Source organism: Eutrigla gurnardus (assembly GCF_963514095.1).
Source record: "Eutrigla gurnardus genome assembly, chromosome: 15".
Lineage (NCBI taxonomy): Eukaryota > Metazoa > Chordata > Actinopteri > Perciformes > Triglidae > Eutrigla > Eutrigla gurnardus.
In genome coordinates this window covers 11,495,449-11,516,545 of record NC_139938.1, presented here as the reverse complement: position 1 = coordinate 11,516,545, position 21,097 = coordinate 11,495,449, and the positions used below count along the sequence as shown (strand labels likewise).

The 21,097-nt window shown below is 42.2% G+C and overlaps 3 protein-coding genes across 5 annotated transcripts in view; all 3 read right to left on the bottom strand.

Moving 5' to 3' along the window:
- LOC311026132 (deoxynucleoside triphosphate triphosphohydrolase SAMHD1-like) overlaps positions 1-21,097 on the bottom strand; it is a 62,851-nt gene that overhangs the window by 38,725 nt on the left and 3,029 nt on the right. The gene's annotated exons all lie outside the window — the stretch shown is intronic.
- Positions 5,426-9,323, bottom strand: LOC311026141 (endothelial cell-selective adhesion molecule-like). The gene is made up of 5 exons (XM_084029502.1): positions 9,121-9,323; positions 8,848-9,003; positions 8,623-8,745; positions 8,396-8,528; positions 5,426-7,174 (listed from the first exon to the last, which is right to left on the bottom strand). The coding sequence occupies exons 1-5, from the start codon at positions 9,296-9,298 to the stop codon at positions 6,649-6,651; spliced, it is 1,116 nt and encodes a 371-aa protein (XP_083885628.1). The 5' UTR covers positions 9,299-9,323; the 3' UTR covers positions 5,426-6,648.
- LOC311026135 (deoxynucleoside triphosphate triphosphohydrolase SAMHD1-like) overlaps positions 15,237-21,097 on the bottom strand; it is a 38,104-nt gene continuing 32,243 nt past the window's right edge. The window contains exons 5-14 of one of the 3 annotated variants that reach the window (XM_084029494.1): positions 20,236-20,391; positions 18,931-19,031; positions 18,735-18,843; positions 17,776-17,867; positions 17,549-17,664; positions 16,842-16,981; positions 16,489-16,581; positions 16,284-16,388; positions 16,050-16,187; positions 15,237-15,893 (exon numbers count right to left, since the gene is read on the bottom strand). In XM_084029494.1, coding sequence (XP_083885620.1) covers positions 15,879-15,893; positions 16,050-16,187; positions 16,284-16,388; positions 16,489-16,581; positions 16,842-16,981; positions 17,549-17,664; positions 17,776-17,867; positions 18,735-18,843; positions 18,931-19,031; positions 20,236-20,391 — 1,065 coding nt within the window. In that variant the 3' untranslated portion in view covers positions 15,237-15,878. The remainder of the gene's footprint in view (positions 15,894-16,049; positions 16,188-16,283; positions 16,389-16,488; positions 16,582-16,841; positions 16,982-17,548; positions 17,665-17,775; positions 17,868-18,734; positions 18,844-18,930; positions 19,032-20,235; positions 20,392-21,097) is intronic. The other 2 variants (XM_084029492.1, XM_084029493.1) reach the window with 2 other exon arrangements.

Here is a 21,097-nt window from a genome sequence, read left to right as displayed (position 1 = left end):
AGAGAAGGGAGGGGCAAAGGCAGGAGTGAGGGAAATAGTAAAGAAGGGGAAATAGACATGACTGAATATGATACTTAATCTGTTGATGTTTTATTTATTGCAATGGAACGCAAGGAGCCTTATCGCAAATGGCCAAGAGTTTAAAAGATATGTTGATGTTTTTAAAGGAGAGTATAAACCAGCTGTATTGTGTATCCAGGAAACTTGGCTCAAACCCTGTTTGGACTTTGTGGTGCCAGGGTATGAATGTATTAGACAGGACCGAAGTGGGAAAGCAGGAGGAGGGTGTGCAACGTTTATAAGATCTGATGTGAAGTACCAGAGGGTGCAAATTAATTTTTCTCTAGAGTGCGTGGTGGTAAAGGTGTGGGAAAACAATAAGTGGGTAAATATAGTTAACTTTTATAATCCCTGCTTGCCAGTCAGCATAATAGATCTGGAGGAGATTATGGAACAGATAGGGGTACCGGTTATTTGGCTAGGTGACTTTAATGCACATAACCCTTTGTGGGGAAGCAGGGTAAAAAATACTAATGGGAGCACAGTGGAGGATTTTATGGACAAATATGGTTTAGTATGTATGAATGATGGCAGGCCAACTAGGTTTGAAATTAAGACGGGGGCAGTTTCATGCATAGATTTAGCATTAGCATCCAGTGAAAACCCAAGGGTAGGAGAATGGGGCAGTATGGACAGGTACCCAATGGGTAGTGATCACTTTCCAATACTGTTGAAGTTTGGGAAAACTTTGTTAACTGAGGATCAGACTGGACCAACCTTTTTTAACTATGGGAAGGCAGACTGGGAGAAGTTTTCTAGTAAGTGTGATAGTGACCTTGACAGTGTGAATGGAGAGGGAACAATAGATGAGTGGAACAACACATTGTGTTCAATGATATAAGTAGTGCATATGAGTGCATCCCTTTAAAGAAAAACTCTAAAACTAGAGTAAGTGTGCCATGGTGGAATAGGGCTTGTGATAAAGCAGTGAGGGATAGGAACTGCGCATATAGACTATTAAGAAAGTGCCCGACAGAGAATAGAGTACAAAAGGCTTAGGGCTAAGGCAAGAAGAGTAATTAAGGTTACAAAAAAAGAGTGTTGGAGAAGATATTGTGGAAAATTGGGCGTGGATACATCAGTTGGAGAAATATGGGCAGCAGTTCACCGTATGTCAGGAGTGGTAAGGAAAAGGAAAATGCCAGTATTGGAGGAAAAGGGAGTTATAGCGAAGAGTGATATAGAGAAAGCCCAAATGTGTGAAAGTAAGTTTAAGGATGTACATAGGGGAGCAAACATCGGGGAGGAAGGCATTAGAAAGAGGAATGAAACGCTAAGAAAAAACGTATCTAAACTTGGGGTGAATGACAATAACACTGATTGTGTTAATTTGTACTTTTCAGTGGAAGAGTTGCACAGAGTGTTGTGGAAAAATGAATCTGCCCAATAAAGATCAACAACCAGGATCTGCTTGCTCTCCGAGGTTTATTCCACTAAGTATTCTAATCTGCAGAGGAGGTTCACCCCTGCCTTCTGATACAAAGGCTCAGACTCAGCAGGAACGACCCTGAGTCCAACAACAGTCTCCCTTTTAAGGAGGAGGAACCAAAGGACGGATCATGTCCTATCTTACAAAGACAAGATGTACAGGCAAAGTCAAGATTTACAGAACACAGGCGTCATAGTCCTGAAATTATCTTATGTCAATGTGGCACTCATGTTCATATCATCTACAAACAGACATTCATTTTCGTCATAGCATAACAGTCAGATGAGCAGATGCGGATGGCGTCAGCCTGACAAATATTCTGATTATAAAGTACAAACATCCAAAATTCCCATTACAAGAGCCATAAAAAATGGGGGGGAAACAGCACCAGGGAAGGATGGCATAAGCTATGAGGTATTTAAAAGACTAGGTGATCCAGTGGTGGAAGAAATGTTAGCACTTATAAATAATGTTTGGAAAGAAGGAAGGCTTCCATTAGCCTGGAAACAGGCAGGGGATTTTAAAACCAGGGAAGGAAGCAGAGCATCCAGGGTCGTATAGACCTATTGCACTAACAGCAGTGATATGTAAAATAATGGAAAAAATGGTGACAGATAGATTAGTATACAAACTGGAGAAGGAGGGGTGGTTTACGCTAATTCAAAGTGGTTTTCGCAGAGGAAGAAATACCATGGATTCTGTGATCTCCCTGGATTCGGATGTAAAGAAAGCCATGGTAAATAAAGAGGGAGTAGTTGCAGTGTTTTTGGACATTGAAAAGGCTTATGACATGTTGTGGAAGGAGGGGCTCATCATTAAGCTGTATGATGCAGGGGTTAGAGGGCGTATGCTTAACTGGATACAGGACTTTTTAAAGAACAGGGTCATCCAGGTTAGGGTGGGGGAGGCGATGTCGAATGGCACATGCATTGAGAATGGAACACCACAGGGAAGTGTAATAAGTCAAGTTTTATTTAATGTAATGGTGAATGACATTTTCAAAGACATTGGATCAGGGTTTTTGTTTCGCATTGTTTGCGGACGACGGAACAGTGTGGAAAAGAGGCAAGAACATCAAACACATAACAGAGAAAATCCAGGAGGCATTAAATAAAATAATGGAATGGGGAAGCAGGTGGGGATTTAAGATTTCAACGGAAAAAACTAAATATGTTGTATTTGGCAATAAGAAAACTGAGTGTCAAGGTTTGCAAATGTATGGGCAAGCAATAGAGAGGATAAAATAATGTATTGGGAGTAGTTTGTGATGAAAGACTGACTTATAAAAAGCACGTAGACAGGATTGTGAGCAAGTGTGGAAAAGTTATAAATGTCATGCGGTCCCTATCAGGAAGTTTGTGGGGTGCTGGACAGGATACACAGATGATGATTTACAGGGCAATGGTCAGATCGAGGATAGATTATGGGTGTTTGTGTTACGGGACGGCAGCAAAAACAATTCTCAAGAAATTAGATAGTGCAGGCAAAGGCACTGAGAGTCGTCTGTGGGGCTTTCCGTTCCACCCCAATTGCAGCCTTACTTGTGGAAATGGGGGAGACCCCATTGGGTATCAGAAGGTCAAAGCTGGCAATGCAATATATCTGTAAATTAAGGGGACATCAAGGGGAGAATGTGGGGGAGTTGGCTTAGGAAGGTGCATTGGAATGGGGAGGAGCAAGAGTGAAAAGGGAATGTTTCATTTTTAAAGTCAATGAGGAAATGGGGAGGATGGAGTTTGGGGAAGAGGGGGTAGCCCCGGTAGTGTACTGGCCAACTATACAACCATGGATTCTACCAGTGCCAGAGATAGATGTAAGTGTGTTAGCTCATGAGAGAACTGCAACAGTTGGGGGAATTGTAAAGGAAAGGCTAAATAACACGTGGGGACAGTACATACAAATATATACTGATGGGGCTCAAGACCCAAGGACTGGGAAGTCTGGGTTTGCTTTTTGCATCCCAGATTTGGATGTTGTTAAGTATAGGCAACTGTCTGAGGGGGTTTGCAATAATCTGGGCTATGTAGTGGGTGGAGGAGGTCAGGCCAGGGCCAGTTGTGATATGCTCCGACTCTGCTTCAGTGCTGATGACATTGAGGGAGGGAGGGCTTGGAGCCAGGTCAGACCTCATGGTGGAGCTTCTTACCCTGATGTACAGGATTGAGCAGGTGGGAGAGTCAGTGGGGTTTATGTGGGCCCAGCTCATGTGGGGAAAGAGATGAATGAGCTAGCTGATGGGGCAGGTGGTGGTGGTGGTTCTCCTGGGTGGTGGTGGTCCCCTGTGTGCTGTGTGATTCCCTTTTTTAAGATTTTCTTTGTCTGCACATCACTTTTTTGCCGTGTGTGTGAGGGGTGTTCTCTTTCTTTTGGATGTCACTTCCCCTAGGAAACCCCTCCTCCAGCCGGTAAGCCTCAGACTGTCTCACCCTTTTCAGTTGGGCTCCCTTCTCCCTTTTTTGTGCCAAAGCATTATACTCATGACTTCAAATTTGACAATATCTAGAATTTAACATATTCATAAATAGGATGGTGTTCAGGTCTGTTTCCTAGCACAACAATGTACAATGATGTAGGTTTAACATGTTGATGACTGTCTGTCCTGTAACCTCCACATCTCTTTACCAAAATAAAGTCCATTTGCTGCCCTCTGGTGGTTCACTTTTAATCTGAGGATGTCCTCCCAACAAATAGCAACCAGTAAACTATTGACAGCTATTAGGATTAGAAATAAATAAGGACACTTCAAAATCAAAACTATTTTTTAAACGCGAGAGTAACCACTGAAAATTCCAATAAAATGTAACTCTTGATTATGTACACAACGCACCGGATAATTTCTCTTTTAAATGAAAATTTATTTTATACAAAGCGTTTTCCATGAACATAAATATAGAGGATACAAGTGCACACTGCACATCATTGTTCACACGTTTAGTTTGTCCACAGTAGTTACACGATCCATCAGAACTCAGCCCATGTTCTCTTCTACACCATCACTATATAAAAATAAAGGCGTGTCTTGAATACATTTTAATGTTCAGAATGAAGACGTTTCACAACGACCCATTCACAAGTTAAAACACTGTAACATCTCTGTAGTCAGCCCCGTCGGAATCATTCCCTCACAACTTCCCATTTTGCTTTAACGTATTAAAAACATGTCACGACTTAACAACCAGCTGCAGAAACAAATGATGCTCTTCTGTTTCTCTTCACGTTTCAAATGACACGCTCCAGTGTAATGAAAATACAGCAGAATAGATAGCATGATTACCATCATTATACATCTGTTTTCCTTCTCTTTTCCAAATAGAAATTATATTTCAACAGACATTTGTGACTTATGGCGGGAATAAGAAAAGAACAAAAGCCACAGTAGAAATCTAAGCTGACACTATTGAAGGGAAAGTTCACCCCAAAATCTAGTCTGTGGATTATCTTCAGTAACCGGGGCAGGATTTCTGGAAATAAATGTTGCTGGTCTTTATTTATTCCTTGAAAGGAAGCAAGGACAAGAGAAGGCAGATACAGTTTAGATTTTTGGGTGACCTGTCCCTTTAAAAAGCACCTCAATGACCACTCAGTGAATGAGAATATCTTTAATATTGGTCTTTTCTCAGACTCTGAGCCAGAAATCTCCACTTCATCCTCCTCTTTATTCTGACCGTTTCTAGAGGCTTTGTTCATATATATTTCATAGCCTCATTTATACAACATTTATTACTGATAACATGGAGAAAATTGTTTTTTTTAAATATATATATATATCTGTTGACAGTAGTTTCTGATTTATGGATACAAAGAGATCTCCAAAATTCCTCTGAAAAAACATTTGATTCTAATGTCAACAAAATGAAAATCTTGAACATGGATTTATCTAACGTTCCCATTTCTGGACCTAAATCCACGGGGGGAAGATTCATGGTGACTGTATACTAAGTTTTTTTTTTTTTTTTTACTGTGTCCACCTGTAGTGTTTCCTCTTCATGAGGAATATCTCCCCATCACTTCCTTGGCACCATCAACAATCTTAAAACACCTTGACAACTCATGATTTTGATTTAGAGGTTCCAGGTTCGTCTAACCAGCCCGAAGCCTTTTGGCTCTGAATCAAACGTCGTCTATGTCATGTGGATTTCCAGAGGTTTCTTCCCGTTGACCTCCACTAGAATGAAACTGAATCTACAGAGAGAATGTTACATGGTGGATATCTTTGGTTCAGTATCCGGTGTGGCAGGCAAACATATGACCTTCCATACAGGCCAACAGTATGCTATACGTTTATCACAAAATAAATATCATATTTACAGTTTCCATTCTGGAGGCAACTTTAGAATTATATTATAAGTGTGGACCCGTGTATTAGCAAAGTGCTGAATATTATAAGAAGCTTTTGCTAATCTGTGTTTCAAGAATTGAGTCTAAGAGCATTATATAAGCTGAAGTAAAGCCAAAATAAAAGGATTAGGATACTTTGCAATTTCAAGCGTTAGTATATGGATAATGTTGTGTTGCAGAAATATTCTCATTAAGACAGATCTTCATATCGTTCAGCCAGTCCTCGCTAACTTCCCGACGAGCGACACTCTCTCCTCTGAACGCTGCTCGCACGTTGTGCTTGAATCTCTTTTTGGTCTCGATAGTTCCTCCTTCAGGTCGTTTAGTAAATGAGTAGAGATGATGAAGTAGAGCAGACCTGCTCTTCTTAGTCCACCTGTGAGGCTCGATGATCCGTTCACTGTTCACTTTGTGGAATTCATGTGGCAGGAAGTAAAAAAATAGAACACGACATTTAAAAGCTCAATTAGAAAAAAAAGAACATTCAACAAATAAAAACGATATTGGAAATGCGCTGATACAGTAGAAAAGAGGATACTGGACAAATATATGAAAATCATATCTATACATATGCTGCAATGTATACAGTGCATACAGAATATAAAAGACTTGTACTCGGAGCAAGTAGTCTGTGTCTGAAAGTCTTGCCTTTAAGCTTCTGGGGTCAATAAGTGAATTTGACCTTTTCATCTATTAACTCTTTGCTAAAATAGTAGTTAAAACTTTCCCTTTAAAATAAAAAAAAATCTGCTGACCCTTCTTGAGAGCGTAAAGGGACAGTTACACTGTTTTTTGCACTGTTTTGCCAGCTCTGGCAGGCGTTAGACCAGAGAGCCGGCCTGGTTCTGTGCTGGCACCATGATGGGCACCCCTCCCATGCGGACGATGTTGGAGGCTGTGACCGCGGAGGTGGGCAGCGGTGGCGGGGAGGGAGCGGCCTGGCCGTAGGTCTGAGGCTGGCCGTAGGTCTGCGGCAGCACCTGGGCCTGGGGCAGCTGGGTGTAGCGCTCCGGTCTGGGGAGGGAGCTGCCGTTGGTGCTGGCCTCGGAGGCCACGGTCTGCCCGCGCGGCAGGGTGGGGTTGTTGTTGTAGCTGTAGTGGGTGGGGGTGGAGGCTCCGTGATGGCGGGACGGCCGGTAGCCGGCCATGCTGCCCGTGGCGGTGATGATGGAGGCGGTGTCTGAGGGCGGGCGCTGGGGGTACTGCTGCAGGTGGTGGTGGTTGCCGGAGGGCTCTTTGTGGTGCGGGCTGGAGGCGATGGAGGACAGGGTGCCGTTCTTAGAGATGATGTCTGAACCCATGCCACTCTTTGCCCAGGACACACGCTTGGGAGCCTGAGCGTCCTCCCTGCAGGAAGACAGGACGCGCCATCATGTTACTGTTACAGCACACACAAGACTTTCATGCAACATCTGAAAGGGTCATAAACAGTGTTAACAGGCCAAATACTGTGACATTTGCTCTTTTATTTGAAAGTTATTCAATACTTTAAAACTTGACTTCAAATATTAAAATGCAAATCTGTAAATAAGTAAGGTTACTGGCAGAAATGGCCAGATATGGTTTTCAGGTCATGGCCTAAAGGCCCATAAGCCTTAATGGGAGATTTAATTCTGTAAGTTTAATATTGAGATGCAACAACCAGAACAGGCAGAAATGGTCAAATATCGCTTTCTGTGCCAGGAAGTAAAGACATCTTTTCACTAAATCTACATGTTTTAAGATTGGTTTATTTTCACAAATTCAAAGTGGTCCAATTAAAAACAGGCCGAAAATTCAGAAATCATTTACAGGAATATATTTTGAAAAACTAATTATCATTTTAGTTTAACAATCACTTCCATCTTGAAGATGAGATCACTTCCATTTTTAACTGAGATTAGTTTCTATTTTCTGACAAATCATTGAGTGAATCAGATTAATTGATTTCTTTAGCACCAAGTGCTGAATTAAAGGCCCATCGTGTCAACATTTATCTTCACCATTTTTGTCTACTTTCATATTATGACATAACTTTTTTATGACCTTTATCAACATATTGCACTATGATGTTTTCATGACTTTATTAACTTTGATGTTTTTGTGATTCTGTTTGGGCAAACTATGCAAAAACCTTTATAGACACAATATAATATAATTTAATATAATGAGTTTTAATAAGTTTCCAAACACAACAAGGCGTCCTTCATTGGAAATCAAGTCCTTCACGTATCACCTCCATTGCCTTGTCAACTGAATGTTTCACATATTATGGCACCCTCTTGTGGTTTAAATTTAAATACAATTTAATTTCCAACTGTATCTCATAATGAGTTCCTTACATTTCTTCCTCTTTTATATATTACTCTTTACCTTGTACAGTATTTAATTATATTGAATTAGTTAGTTAGGTGTCATTTTGAGTGAGCAGCCACCAGAGCAAACTTTTTTTTTTAATCACCTCATAGAAACCAAACTCTGTGAACGGCGTTATGTAAAGGACACTAAACAACCGAAATGTATTTGAAATGACACACGAGATGAACTACATGGTCGGTGTCGAAGGTAAGGTGAGCTACGTAAACTCACTTGATTTCGTTGGCCATGTCGTCCACATTGTCTCTCCGCCTCTTCAGCAGGAAGAAGAAGCAGATGCAGAGGAGGAAGAGGAAGCCGACCACTGAGCCCACTGTGGCGCCAACAATCACCCCCACTTTATTGGCTACGGGAGGAATGAGGACACGCGGTGATGTCACATCATGTCTACGCGTTTCTTTCTGTTAAACGAGTGTGTAATTGGAAACAGTGCTATGTACAGCTAATGATCTCCAGGTTGATGAAGCAGCTCTCGGACCCGGCCGAGTTGCTGGCTGTGCACACGTACTTCCCCGACATGTTGCTGCTCAGGTTGTTCAGCTTCAGAGTGCCGGCATTCTCATCTGAAACACCATCAAACACGTGGATTTCCCCATGTGTATTTGGGCGTGCACGTTAACACACAAAATCAGCAGATGCATCCGTTGCTATGCGAGTGTACTCACTGAGCATGGGTGAGAAGAAGACCTCCGAGCTGGGACTGGTCTTCTTCCACTTGTACAGAGGGATGGGCTTCCCAGAGCTGGATCTGCAGCTCAGAGTCACGTTTCCCTTCTGCACCGGCTTCCCTGATAGGGAGCACTTGGGAACCGCAGGAGGAACTGAGACCAGAGGATTACAAAATGTTATAATTCAACCTGTCATAGTCAAGTGTCAATGTATAACTGCAGGCAGGCAGGAAGACAGGCAGGCAGACAGGCAGCAGGACTGCGTCTTACCTTTCACGTCCAGACTGAGCTCAGCTGTGAGGCCCTGGTTGTTGGGAATGATGACCTGGCAGAGGTAGCGTCCCGAGTCGGCCTCCTGGGTGTTGTTGATGTACAGCGACACGTCGCGTGAGGGCATGGTGGACGAGAAACCGACGCGGCCCCGAAACTGGGAGCTGCCCAAGCTCATGGAGTCTTTGGTGTAGGAAAGGATCTGCAAGACAACAGAGTCAAGTGACAAGTCAGAGAGGCGCCCAGTTGAGGAACATACGGCGTCACTGACATCCATGCAAATCTCCAGTCAACAGAAGTAGCCAGAGTTTTAATCCTGCCCAGGAAAATGTGATCGTTTGGTATTTCTGGAAAATTTGGTTGAATGGTTTCATGGAACACAACTTGTACTCCTCTGATAAAATCTTCTCATAAACTGCGTCCTTCTGAGGCCTTTCCGTTCGACATTGGCGTCCTTTGAAAACTGCAAAGGAGGAACCGAGCGGTTTCTGAAATGAAACGGTCTGGACTTCAGAGGATTTCCTGTTTGCATCAACTTTGGCCCTTGACAAGAAAGCGTCATGCAGCATGCTGTAACTACAGGCTATGAACACTAATGTAATGTGTTTATGTCTCTAAGTGAACATGACATAAACATTTTACTGTCTTTTATTGAGAATTAAATACAGAATGTTGTAATTACAGTCCTCTAACTTCATTATTGTTCAGTAGAAACAGATTCAGATTTGTTGTTTGTGTGATTTCTAAGTGATGTCATTGGTGTCTTCACAGGTGCATTCTGGGAGCAAGTATTTGATAATTGAGTGTGGTATTTTAACAGCAAGCTTTTAGTTTTGAATGATGTGTTTAATAAATATGACGGAAATATTTGCAAAAAGTGTGTTTTAGAATGTCAAACTTCACATAAAGGAGATGATTTATGGACTACAGGAGTTAGTGCTTTCAGTAACTAGCCATTAGGACCGGTTCTTTGTTTCTTTAAAAATGCAAACAAATGTAACAGCATCTCTACTTAACATTGGAAGTCATGCATTAATGTCAGCAGACGTGAGGCGAGTCTAAGCAGTACAAATAACAGAAATAGAGTCAAACATGCTGAAGAAATAGCATCATCACAGCTTCTTAAGCAACAAATCAAAACTGTTCATCACCAAGTCAACCATCCCAAATGCTGTTCCTACCAACCACAGCCGGGAGAACATCCATGCAGGTGACTTTAGTCGCCAAAATCCTACAACGCACATCCTCTGAGATGATGTTGACCAGTCAAGCTGGAAAAACTGACACGAGCTCAGTTTCAAACAGCGGCATGTCCACAGAGCATCGCAGAGATTTGATCAGAGGGAATTATATGGGAAATATGGGACATTGATATGAGAGAAAAAAAAAAAGAGAGAAAAAGCTGCAGTGAAGAGTTCCCCCATCACTACAGCAGAAATGACCTCCAGAGTAGCAGTTTCTCAGAAAGGAGGCACTTCTGGTGCTCAGACTTTCATCTTATACTCGACCTTCATTTTGACCTCAAGTACACACCTGGGGCCTCATTTATAAAGCTTGCGTACGCACAAAACAGGGCTGGAAACGTGCGTACGCCACTTTCCACGCAAATGTTGTGATCTATAAAAACCAAACTTGACGGGAAAGTGTGCGTACCCGTAAGCAAACTCTTGGGCATGCGTACCGGTACGCACATTCTGGAGACGGGAAGGGAATCAACTTCAACTCCAACTTTACTTTATTTATAGAGCACTTTTCATACAAAAACATGTAACACAAAGTGCTTTACACACATCAAAAAGAAAAAAAGAAAAAACAATTACAAATAAAGCCCCTCCCTCCCACCCTCCATACTGCACACGCACACACACACAAACACACACACCTGCACACTCTCACTTCTGACAATAGGGAGACATGGCATGACACTGATGATTGAGGAAACGCTATCTTCGGGGGCCATCCACACTGGGAGGAGTCGCAGGCTGTGCCACAGGGGCACCAGTGCCCAGGCCCCCCGACACCGACAGACAACAGTCAGCCGAGCCGAAGGGACCCAGGGACAGCGCCCCCAGCAGCAGCCCAGACACAGCTCCCAGTGTGGAAGACCCCCTGAGGAAACACTGGAGTTAAAGCTAAAAACTAAAACACATGAAAAAATAAGTGACCAGCTTAATAAAAGATAATAAAGATAATAACATAAAACAATACCAATGATAAGTAAAACAACTAAAATTATTTAAGATCAATATCATCTAAAAACAAGATAAAAGCAAAAATATAAAATAAGATAAAATCACATAAGAATGTTAAGAAGAATTTAAAATACTAGTTAAAAGCCTGATTAAAAAGGTGTGTCTTTAACCTTCCTTTAAAAATATCAACTGTCTCTGCGGTAAACGTGAGAAGAACTATATATTTTTGATGACTCACACACATTTAATTACACTCCATATCATACGTTAGATCTGCGTTATCATGATGAACTCCAGCAATGTTTTTGACCTTCTTTTAAAATCTGACTTGTATCTTAAATCAAAATCATTTTGAAATATTGAATCAGCGCTGTCCCCGCAGGAGGAGGAGACGGCCCAAATGCATGTAATGCAGTATACAATAAATACCTTCCATTAGATCACTGTAGAACACAGCGGGAATAACTTCCTTATTTATGTGCATATATCATCAACGCACATATATACAGCCATTAAGCCATCGTATAATTGTTACACTTTATCCTCGTTTTTAAACCACCAGAGCGCAGAGTGTTCAGAAGGTTAGCCCTTCATTGCCCATTTCCAACATCGCATCCCTCATCAGCCCATTCACAGTTCACATGCTCAGTCCTAGAGCCTGTTACCTTGCGCATGGTTTTCACATGAACAGTTAATGTCTGGATGCGCTGAACCAATCAGAGACCTCTGCTGCACGGAGAGAAGTGTCTGGCGCGAGTCGATGAGGAGAGTTTTGTTCACCGCAGCAGTTCTGGATTTTATTCGTTCATCCCAGCCGTTTGTACTCTATTTATCCTGCAGCTGTGTTTTCTGGACTCTTGCTTCTCCTTTTTGTTGATTTGCTCCGTCTTGTGCGTCCATGAGAGTGTGAGTAATACGCTATCATTCTGATACTGGTCTTAATTATATTCTGAGTGTTATTCGGCAATTAAGTTTATCGTACTGTAAGGTGTCTTGTGCATCGGTTAATTGTTGCCAATTTGATAGTCCAATTGATGTATATGACCCATGATAATATTGTTATGTTGATTAATGGAGTACCGCTGTGGTTTTCAGGTGTTTATTAGTTATGTCACGGCAGTGTAGTGAGCGTGCAGATGCGTCCATTAAGGGATCGTCGCGCATTTATTTGTCTCTCCCCTTGTGCACACTATGCAAGTGAGATAGATATGGGCCTTCCTGAGTTAAGAGGTTGCTTTTGTTGACAGTCCCTTAAGTCTCAACACTCAAATCTTCTCATTTATTCATCTTTTACTGTTTATCTTTACATAGCCTTATTACTGCATTATAAAACAGTCTGTTTCTGTTTATTATAATTATTGTGTATGATTAATATGCACATTTCTGTTTATTTCTTTATTGTAGTAACCACACAGACAGTATCAACAGAAGAATTCTCCAATAAATGAGGGGCATCTCAATGAGAGTGTGTGTGAATTGGATTCATTAACCCATCAACATCATACCTGTTCTTACCGGACAACCTGTGGAGAGTGCAGATACATTATTGGAATTAGTGCCTTCTGATTTATTCATTCAAGATTAATAGGTCTCAAGTTTGGTATTCAGTAAGCCAACTCCTATTTTATACAGAGGAAATGCACTATAATGAGTGGCACGCTCGTGCGCGCTCAGTCGTGGAGCGTGGAGAGCGCAAATGTATCGATGACCCCGAGCCACGTCCCCCTGCCCGACTGGAGGGGTATCAACAGGGCGCAAGAATCCGTGAGGATGTTATGCGTTTGTAATATAAGGAAGACAGCAATCAATGTTCATTGTAAACGTATTATTTTATTAATCACATTGCGCGTTTGCCGTAGCTCATCTGCAACGTTGTTGCTGGCGGCGATTGTGTCTCGCTGAATTTGCAGGACGGCATCAGTGAGCACCCGACCGCTTGATGTGCCATGCGTCCGGGGTGCGCTGCTGCTTTGCGCAGGACCCGGACGCTGTGCCGAGGGCCCGTCACCGTCACCCTCCTCACCGTCACCCTCCTCTACGCCACACGCTGCGGACTCTGGAAGGACAAAAACTATTGAACGTTTTGTTTTATATACAATAAAAGTTTAAAATCTGTTCACCCTTATCCCTCTGGTCTCAGTCGCGTCTGTGTCTCCCTCCTTTTCAGACACAATCCCCGTCAAAGTCACATCGAAATCAAACTTCCTCAAATACTCTAGCAATACATTAAATCCATGTTAGGAGCGGAAAGATGTCATTTACCTTCAGATCACCGTCCGCTCCTCCGTCCCACTGACGCCGTTGACTGCAGCAGCAATGTGTTGCCACTCGCACTGCTTCTTTTTATTCGTGATCCCGCTGCTGTGGCCACTAAATTAAATTACTGTCCGGGCCTCCACCTCCCCAACAAGTGTCTCTTTCTCCGTTTCTGAAAAGTTACGTTTCTACGCTATTTTTCTGACCTGTCGCCGTGATTCAGCACACGGAAACGATTGCATGCCGGCTCATTAATATAGTAAAATGTGGGCGTGTACAGGGGGGGATTCAGGTACGCACACTTGTAGGTGATCCTGTGATTTATAAAGGGAACATTGCGTACAGCTTGCGTGCGCACAGTTTTATAAATCCGATTTTTTTTTGGCGCACGCAAACTTTGGCTTTTGGGCGTACACTTTTAGTAAGGATCCTACGCACAGTTTTATAAATGAGGCCCCAGAGCATTGGTGAGTGATGACATGCTTCTGTGATTAATTGCTGTAGCCAGGTGCTAAGCTCCTCCCCTGCTCCTCTCTCTCAATGAATGGGACGCGGGGAAACACCGCTGCCTGTGGACACGTACCTTTGGTTGTTGAAAGCCGAAACGCCGGATGACGTCGACGACGGGAGGGGGGGTTTCTGGTCCGGACCGAGACCATTCTAGTTCTGGTCCGGGTCCTGTTCATACCGACTTCTTATTAACGAACTAAGAAGAGTAAACGTGACGTTATACAGACAGTCAATCACCGGATCATCAGCTGTCAATCATCAGCAACATTATAATGACGTAGTAGTGAAAGTCCGGTCGGATTCTCTGAGCACCGCGGTCGACTTTTCCTAAATCCTTTTCAGTTCTCCTATCTCCTTTCCTTAACCCCGTGAAGTTCCCTCTTGTGTTGTTTCAGTGTTGCAGGAGACTGAGATAAATAAAACAAGCTGATTCATTTACATTAGTGGATGCTTAGAAATGATATTTGTCCCTTCATTTCCTGCTCATATAGCTGCCAAGAAGCTCACTGATATCATGTTTTTCTTTTCCCCTATTCATCTGTAGTGTCTTCAAAATGTATTTCATTTTACAGTGTATATCTGTGTATATATATCTTTCATGTATATATGTAAGATATTTGTTTTCTTAGACTATCAGCCAGAAATCTTCACTTTAGCAGCTCTTTCATCCACCAAACTTACCTGAGGGGTTTGTTCATATGTCCATCACTGACTGATACATTACTCTTTCATGATCCAATGCAATTACATCTTAAAAATAAGATACGTATATATCGCTTCACTTTCTGGATTGGCGTATTTGTCCTATTTGTTCATCCAGTGTAAAGCGGTTCTGATACATTTACTGATGTTTTGTGTTTATTTGTTGGGATTGTAAAAGCATCCTAACATTTCAGGGAAGTCTCTGATTTAACTGAGTGCAGCTGCCCTCTGGTGTTCAACAAGTGTACTTACATCAGGACACAACTGGAGAGAAAAGAGTTTTATTTTAAACAGTTTCCAGCCCCTTTTCAACAGGATTCACAGGTCTCCAACAACTCTTCTCTTCATCAAAAATATTGTTCTTCGGAACACAATCAGCAAAATAACACAACCAGCAATCAGGCTCAAATCATATTTAAAATGCACAGATCTTATTATTATTGATTATTGATTATTATTATATGATTATTATTATTATTATTAGATCTATAAGTTGAAAGGAAAATAAAATAGTGGGAAAGTTGAGCGACTTACTGTTAAAACAATAAATAAAACGCCACACAACACACATCTGAAAAATATAAACGTGCAAAGTAAACACAACCACTTCAAAGTACTATATTAAAAGTCCCCCCCCCCCCCCCCCCCCTTAAAACAAATGAGATGTATATAAATATAAATATACTGCTCACATGTTCAAAGCAATACATTCTACTGACCATGATTTACTGCTCAGGGTGTAAAAACATGATCACCGGTTACTGGACAGAAACAAGGAATACACGTAAAACACCTGCAGCTCCAAATTAAAAACCTGATTGAACTAAAACCACCAGTAAGATATTGATGTAAGCATCCTCAGTACAAGCCCTGAATATAGAATATAGAGTTTATATATTACTTTCCCGTCCTCATTTGCTGAGCTCAACACTGACCTCGTAGAAAAATATAATCTTTTCCGTCTCGTCTGCCGAATGTGACAGAGATCGATCGCTTTCTCTCACTTAAAAAGCTGAACTTTGGCTTTCTTCTTGTTGTTTCCACGATCACGCTCCCCTTCCCAACCCTCGTGGTCGGCCCAGCTGCCTTTCAGAGGAGTCAGCTCAGCCCGTACTGTGTGTGAATAAAGAAAAAAAGCATGAAGAGCAAATGAGACTCAAAGCTCAGTTCACCTTCCATTGCTGTCTTGGAGTGCTAGTTAATGCTTATTTAATGCTTCCCACCACCGTCTCCTGTGACTCCGGGGGGATCCCTGCACATAAATATTACCGTGGGCTTGGAGAAGTTCTTGTCCATGCACCACTGCTCAAAGTGTCTCTTGGCTGCCTCCAGACTCCCCTCGTCCGTCTTCTTGCAGTAGACTCTGATCAGCTGCTCAGCAAACTGCTCCGGCAGAAGTTTAGACACCTGGCGACAAAGAAGGCAGCTTATCTTTTTACAGACGGAGACAAAAACGAAGAAAAGACGGATAAAGATTTGGTTTCCGTGAACTGCAGCTCTGACCAGGTCCTTGCTGATCTTGTGGGCTTTGGTTGGGTCAGCCTTGGAATAGAAATGCATGTTGTTGATGGGGTTTTCCTCCCTCATCCCGTAGTCCATAGAGATGATCTAAAAGCAAATGCATTAGCTTAATATAAACATGCATAATTAATCATACATAAATCAATAAAAGCACAGTGCTGTTTACAAGAATGAATTAAACACTCACGCTGACTACAAAGTCCTCTGCCTGCAGACCGTCGTCCGGGGAGCCGCTTGGTTTGGATCGAGCCAGTTCTTCCTCGAAGATGGGACTCATCTCCTTGTAGACGAGGAAGATGGAGAAGTGATGAAGCTCATTTCATTACATGAGATTACCTTACTTTGTTTTATCATGGTGGTAACATATCATAAAGCTTTTGTACAAAAATCCAAATCAGGATATCCAGTAGTTTTTTGCAGACACAAACAAGTATAATTTATTGAAAATGAATTGTCAATAATTTGGAGAATCATCATCGACTGGAATAATTCTTAGCTGACGATGTACACTATAAAAAGTAGATTAAGACAAACACACACCTGGTTGACTATGTCGGTTTCCCCTGGCTGGGTTTGGCCCAGATACTTGTAGAGGCGTCGACAGACGACGTTGAGCAGAATGCGCCTGGACTCGGCCAGCTCATCGGAGGAGGAGTTGAGTATCTGTTCGAAAACGTGATCTACAAGGACAAACTTAGCTTAGTTCAAGCAAAGACACCGCAGTCACCTAAGAAGTCACTGAATTCATCTTAATTTACCATGTGGTTTTCAGCATAAAAACACAGACATGTTAAAATCCCCTCACTACATTTAATACAAACAAATGTCATACGAAGAGGTAAACAAACTAAATAGTGCAATAAAAGTGCAAAAATATACACCATCGTCCAAATTTAATGAACTGGGTTTAAAGCAGGGATTTAAAGTTTTTGCATTTAATTACTTTTATGTTTGTATAGAGTTGCACATCACAAAATAACATGATGAAACGGACCATAATTTAATAAACATCACGCTGTATTAAAGAAGTCTTGAAACTAGAGATTGAGACCATAAACAATGTTTACTGAGATAATACATCAAAAGATATGTGGGACCATTTTCTCATAGACTTCTATACAACCAGAGAGGAGTCGCCCCCTGGTGGCCAGCAGAGAGAATGACAGTTTAAGGCACTTCAGCTTTGGCTTCACTCTTCAGAACCGGATTGCCCACCTCTTCCCTGTGTCTGAAGGGTTTCTACAGACCTGTCAGCTTGGTGTAGGCCACCATGTCATCGATGGATGTGGACAGAGTGAACATCTGCCCCTTCGAACCTTTGATCTTGATGTGCCCGTCTGCTTTTAAGAAGGCCTCTGTGATCCTGGTTAAAACCAAACATGTCATTTTCAAACCATTCTGCTGCATATCGTACGAGGGACGGCGAATCGTGATGTCATTTATCGTGATGTAAAGACAACGACCGGCTACTCACATGGTCTCGATGATGTTGCCCACTGGGTGCTGGTAGGCTCTTCTGTGGAGGCTGTTCCTGGTGTGGAACATCTCGTACAGGTTGCCCGCCTCCTGTTAGAACAAGTTAACGGCATTTTGATTTTACAGCTCATTAGAACGTGGACCTGGGCTCCGATAGTAGCCAACCTGATAATAAACTAAACCATGAATGGAACGTTGTGTCCGTAACTTATTCCACAACTGTTGGCTCATTTAGAAATTTCACTGGTTCCTCTTAGAAGAGCCCCCTGAATTGATAACGGTGGAATTATGAAATATAAGTTCCCTTAAATAATTGAATACATGTTGCATTATGCAATAAAAGTACACGTAAATACCTAAATGCTGCATTAGCACATATAAGTCTCCTGAAATAAATAAAGGTGGAATTATGAAATAAAAGTACCCTGAAATAAACAACTGTTCATTTATATTTATTTATATATTTATCGTCTATCCGATTTAGATAAACGGCCTTTGCAACAACTTGAAGTAACCCTTTCAGGTGTTCAGGTTTCTTTCTTACCAAAATGTATTTAATTTTGATGGTTATTAGATAACGATAACTTGGGTGTGTTTTTGGACCAAAAAAACAGGAGCTCTTCTCAAACAATCCTGTTTCCTGGTTCAGATCACATCCATGTCTGGGCTGTATGTCGCTGTTGAGAAACTTTGTTTACCAATTATTACCAAATATTTTTCTGGTGAATCATAACCAACACCACATGGGAGGGAACTAAGCAGTCAGACAACTAGAAGAGACTCTTCCAGATTTTGAGAAAGAGGCGGTTTAGATCATCGGCCAACAAGGAAAGAAACTCCGCTGGTACGAGAACTAATTAGTATATATAATAAGTATTCTTATTTTGGTTCACCGTTTCGTTTGACTTGTTGCATATAGACAAGTTGCTTTTTCAACAAGCATATGTGACAACATACCTTGTCTCGAGTGCAGATGTGCTTTTGGCCGTCCACCTCACACACCCGGGCGAACATCAGGAAGCGGTGGTAGTCGAAGTTGTTCTGGATGCCGAGGTGGTAGCAGTCCCTGAGACGAGCAGAGGCAAGCGTCATCGGCAAACTAACACGGATCAATACGAACAATATCCAACGTCACCAGATCACGAAGCCCCACCTGGCAAAGTAGTCACACTTGTCCACGTCAATGCCGTTTATTTTGTTGGCAACGATCTCGTAGAGGAAGGACTTGTCTTCTGGACGGCCTTTGTACGGCCACTGTGGAGAGGAACACCAAACCACAGTAAGCTTGGCCATGATGTTTAATGCATATGAAGTAAAGACACACACACACACACACACACACACACACGCATTCCTTTAACTCCTGGACAAAATCCTGAATGACGGAGTGTGTTTAACAACCACGCCACTGTGAGCTGCTGCGACGTTTTCATGCAACGGCACCTCAACAATGCAGCATTGCCGGTGTTCAGCCGACGATCGCCCACCATTCATTGTTTTTGACTTCCTGTTCAATATTATCACCAGAAACAAGCTAACTAAGCTAAGTTCATCTAGAGTATTCTGTTGAATTAACTGAAAATTAAAACCAGAAAAGGGAACTTGAATTTAACTATTACAACTATATTACAACTTTTGCTGTAATATCTCATTTGAAACTTGAACGGTTGAGGTTGAACTTATTTAAATTACATTAACCGCGTTACAGCAAAACGAAATGCATTACAGTAATGCATTACTTTTGGTAACGCGTTACTCCCAACACTGTCTATAACATGCTATTAATAATAACATCTTTATGCATATCATGTTTTTGCAAGTTATATTTGGGTTCTGTGGAAATTGTTTGACATATTTATCATAGTTAAAGTAAAATGTTGGTCTAATTCTCTGATCTAAAGACAATTATACAAAAAAAAAAATGTCATTTTGGTCATTTTTGGTCTTTCACGTGACAAAATCACGAGGACTAGGCTTGGCGGAACCTTCTGCTGGTACAGTTGTTTCCGACAGACGGACTTCTCTGAAACCCCCGCTAAAGTAAGCCTGATGGTTAGCCTGCCCCGGGACAGGCTAGTTTGGTCGGATAAATTCCCATGGTTACTTAGCGGAGAGTGCCTCAAGTCTCGTTGATGGAACGCAACTCTCGCTAAAGGTAGCGAGGCTTATCGAAATTAGCCCGGCTTTGGGCTTAGCGAGTTTGATGGAATACCCCTCTGGGGTTATTAACCAAAATACTCACACCCATAAATATTATGATCCCAAACATAACGCCGCCCTTTCAGATGCTTTTAGAATCTGTTTTTCAGAGCTCTGAAACAGACTAGGAGAAAATTGTAATCACTATTTTTTTCTTCTAATTTTTCATGTGTTTTTTAAATGACCGGTCAACAGTTTTCCAGGTTTTTCCAGGTTTTTCCCAGGACGCTACATCCCACAGGCAGACCTGGCGGCTCACCATGCCGTGAGCTGTATCGGTGTCCGGTGGGCCGCCGATCTGCTCCTTGATGAAGTCCAGGTCCTCAGACAGCACCAGGCTGTGCTGCTCCATCACTGGCTTCAGGTCGTTGCTTTCCACCAGGTAGTCAAACATCTTGAGGGAGGCCGTCTCATGCTGCAACACCAACAGACTCGTACTTAAACCCCGGGTTGGAAAAGAAAGCTCGATGACTCATAAATGAAGGTTATCTCCGGTGAAACAGCGGGATACAACGTCTTATCTCACGCTTGCCGTCTGTGGTCACAACTCACAGAACGGCCGTGTGCTCCGTCGCCGTTATCAGCACTGCTTATCTGTCTAGAAGGCGTAATGACCAAACGAGCCCTCGGCTGCCAGGCTTGCAAGTCAAATTACATCAATTACGACTGCAAAAAGAAACTAAATTATTTACTGCTTTGACCATCTGGTGGAGCAGGAAACAAACAGTCATGGTGGATAAAAACACGGGGAGTGACCAGGGGCCTGTACTATGAAGCGAGTTCAACATACCCAGGGTATCTTTCAGAGATCCAGCTTAAGTAACCCTAACAAAGGCAATCGGAGATAAGCGGTCACACGAAGCTGGTTATCAACTCGTTAACTCAACCCAGGGTTTACCTGTCCAGCTATGAGCGCGTGCACATGAAAGAGGCGGCGTTTGCAGCATTTGACCAATCACATACATGGATCAGTCTACGGCAGCAGAGAGGCGTATTTCACGTACGAGGAGCGAACCGTAATCTTACAGAAATACGAAGAAGTTAAACATATAATGCAGGCAAAAAGCAACAGTTTCATCTCAAAATGCAGGAAGGACAGCTGGCAAAAACTCACCGACTGT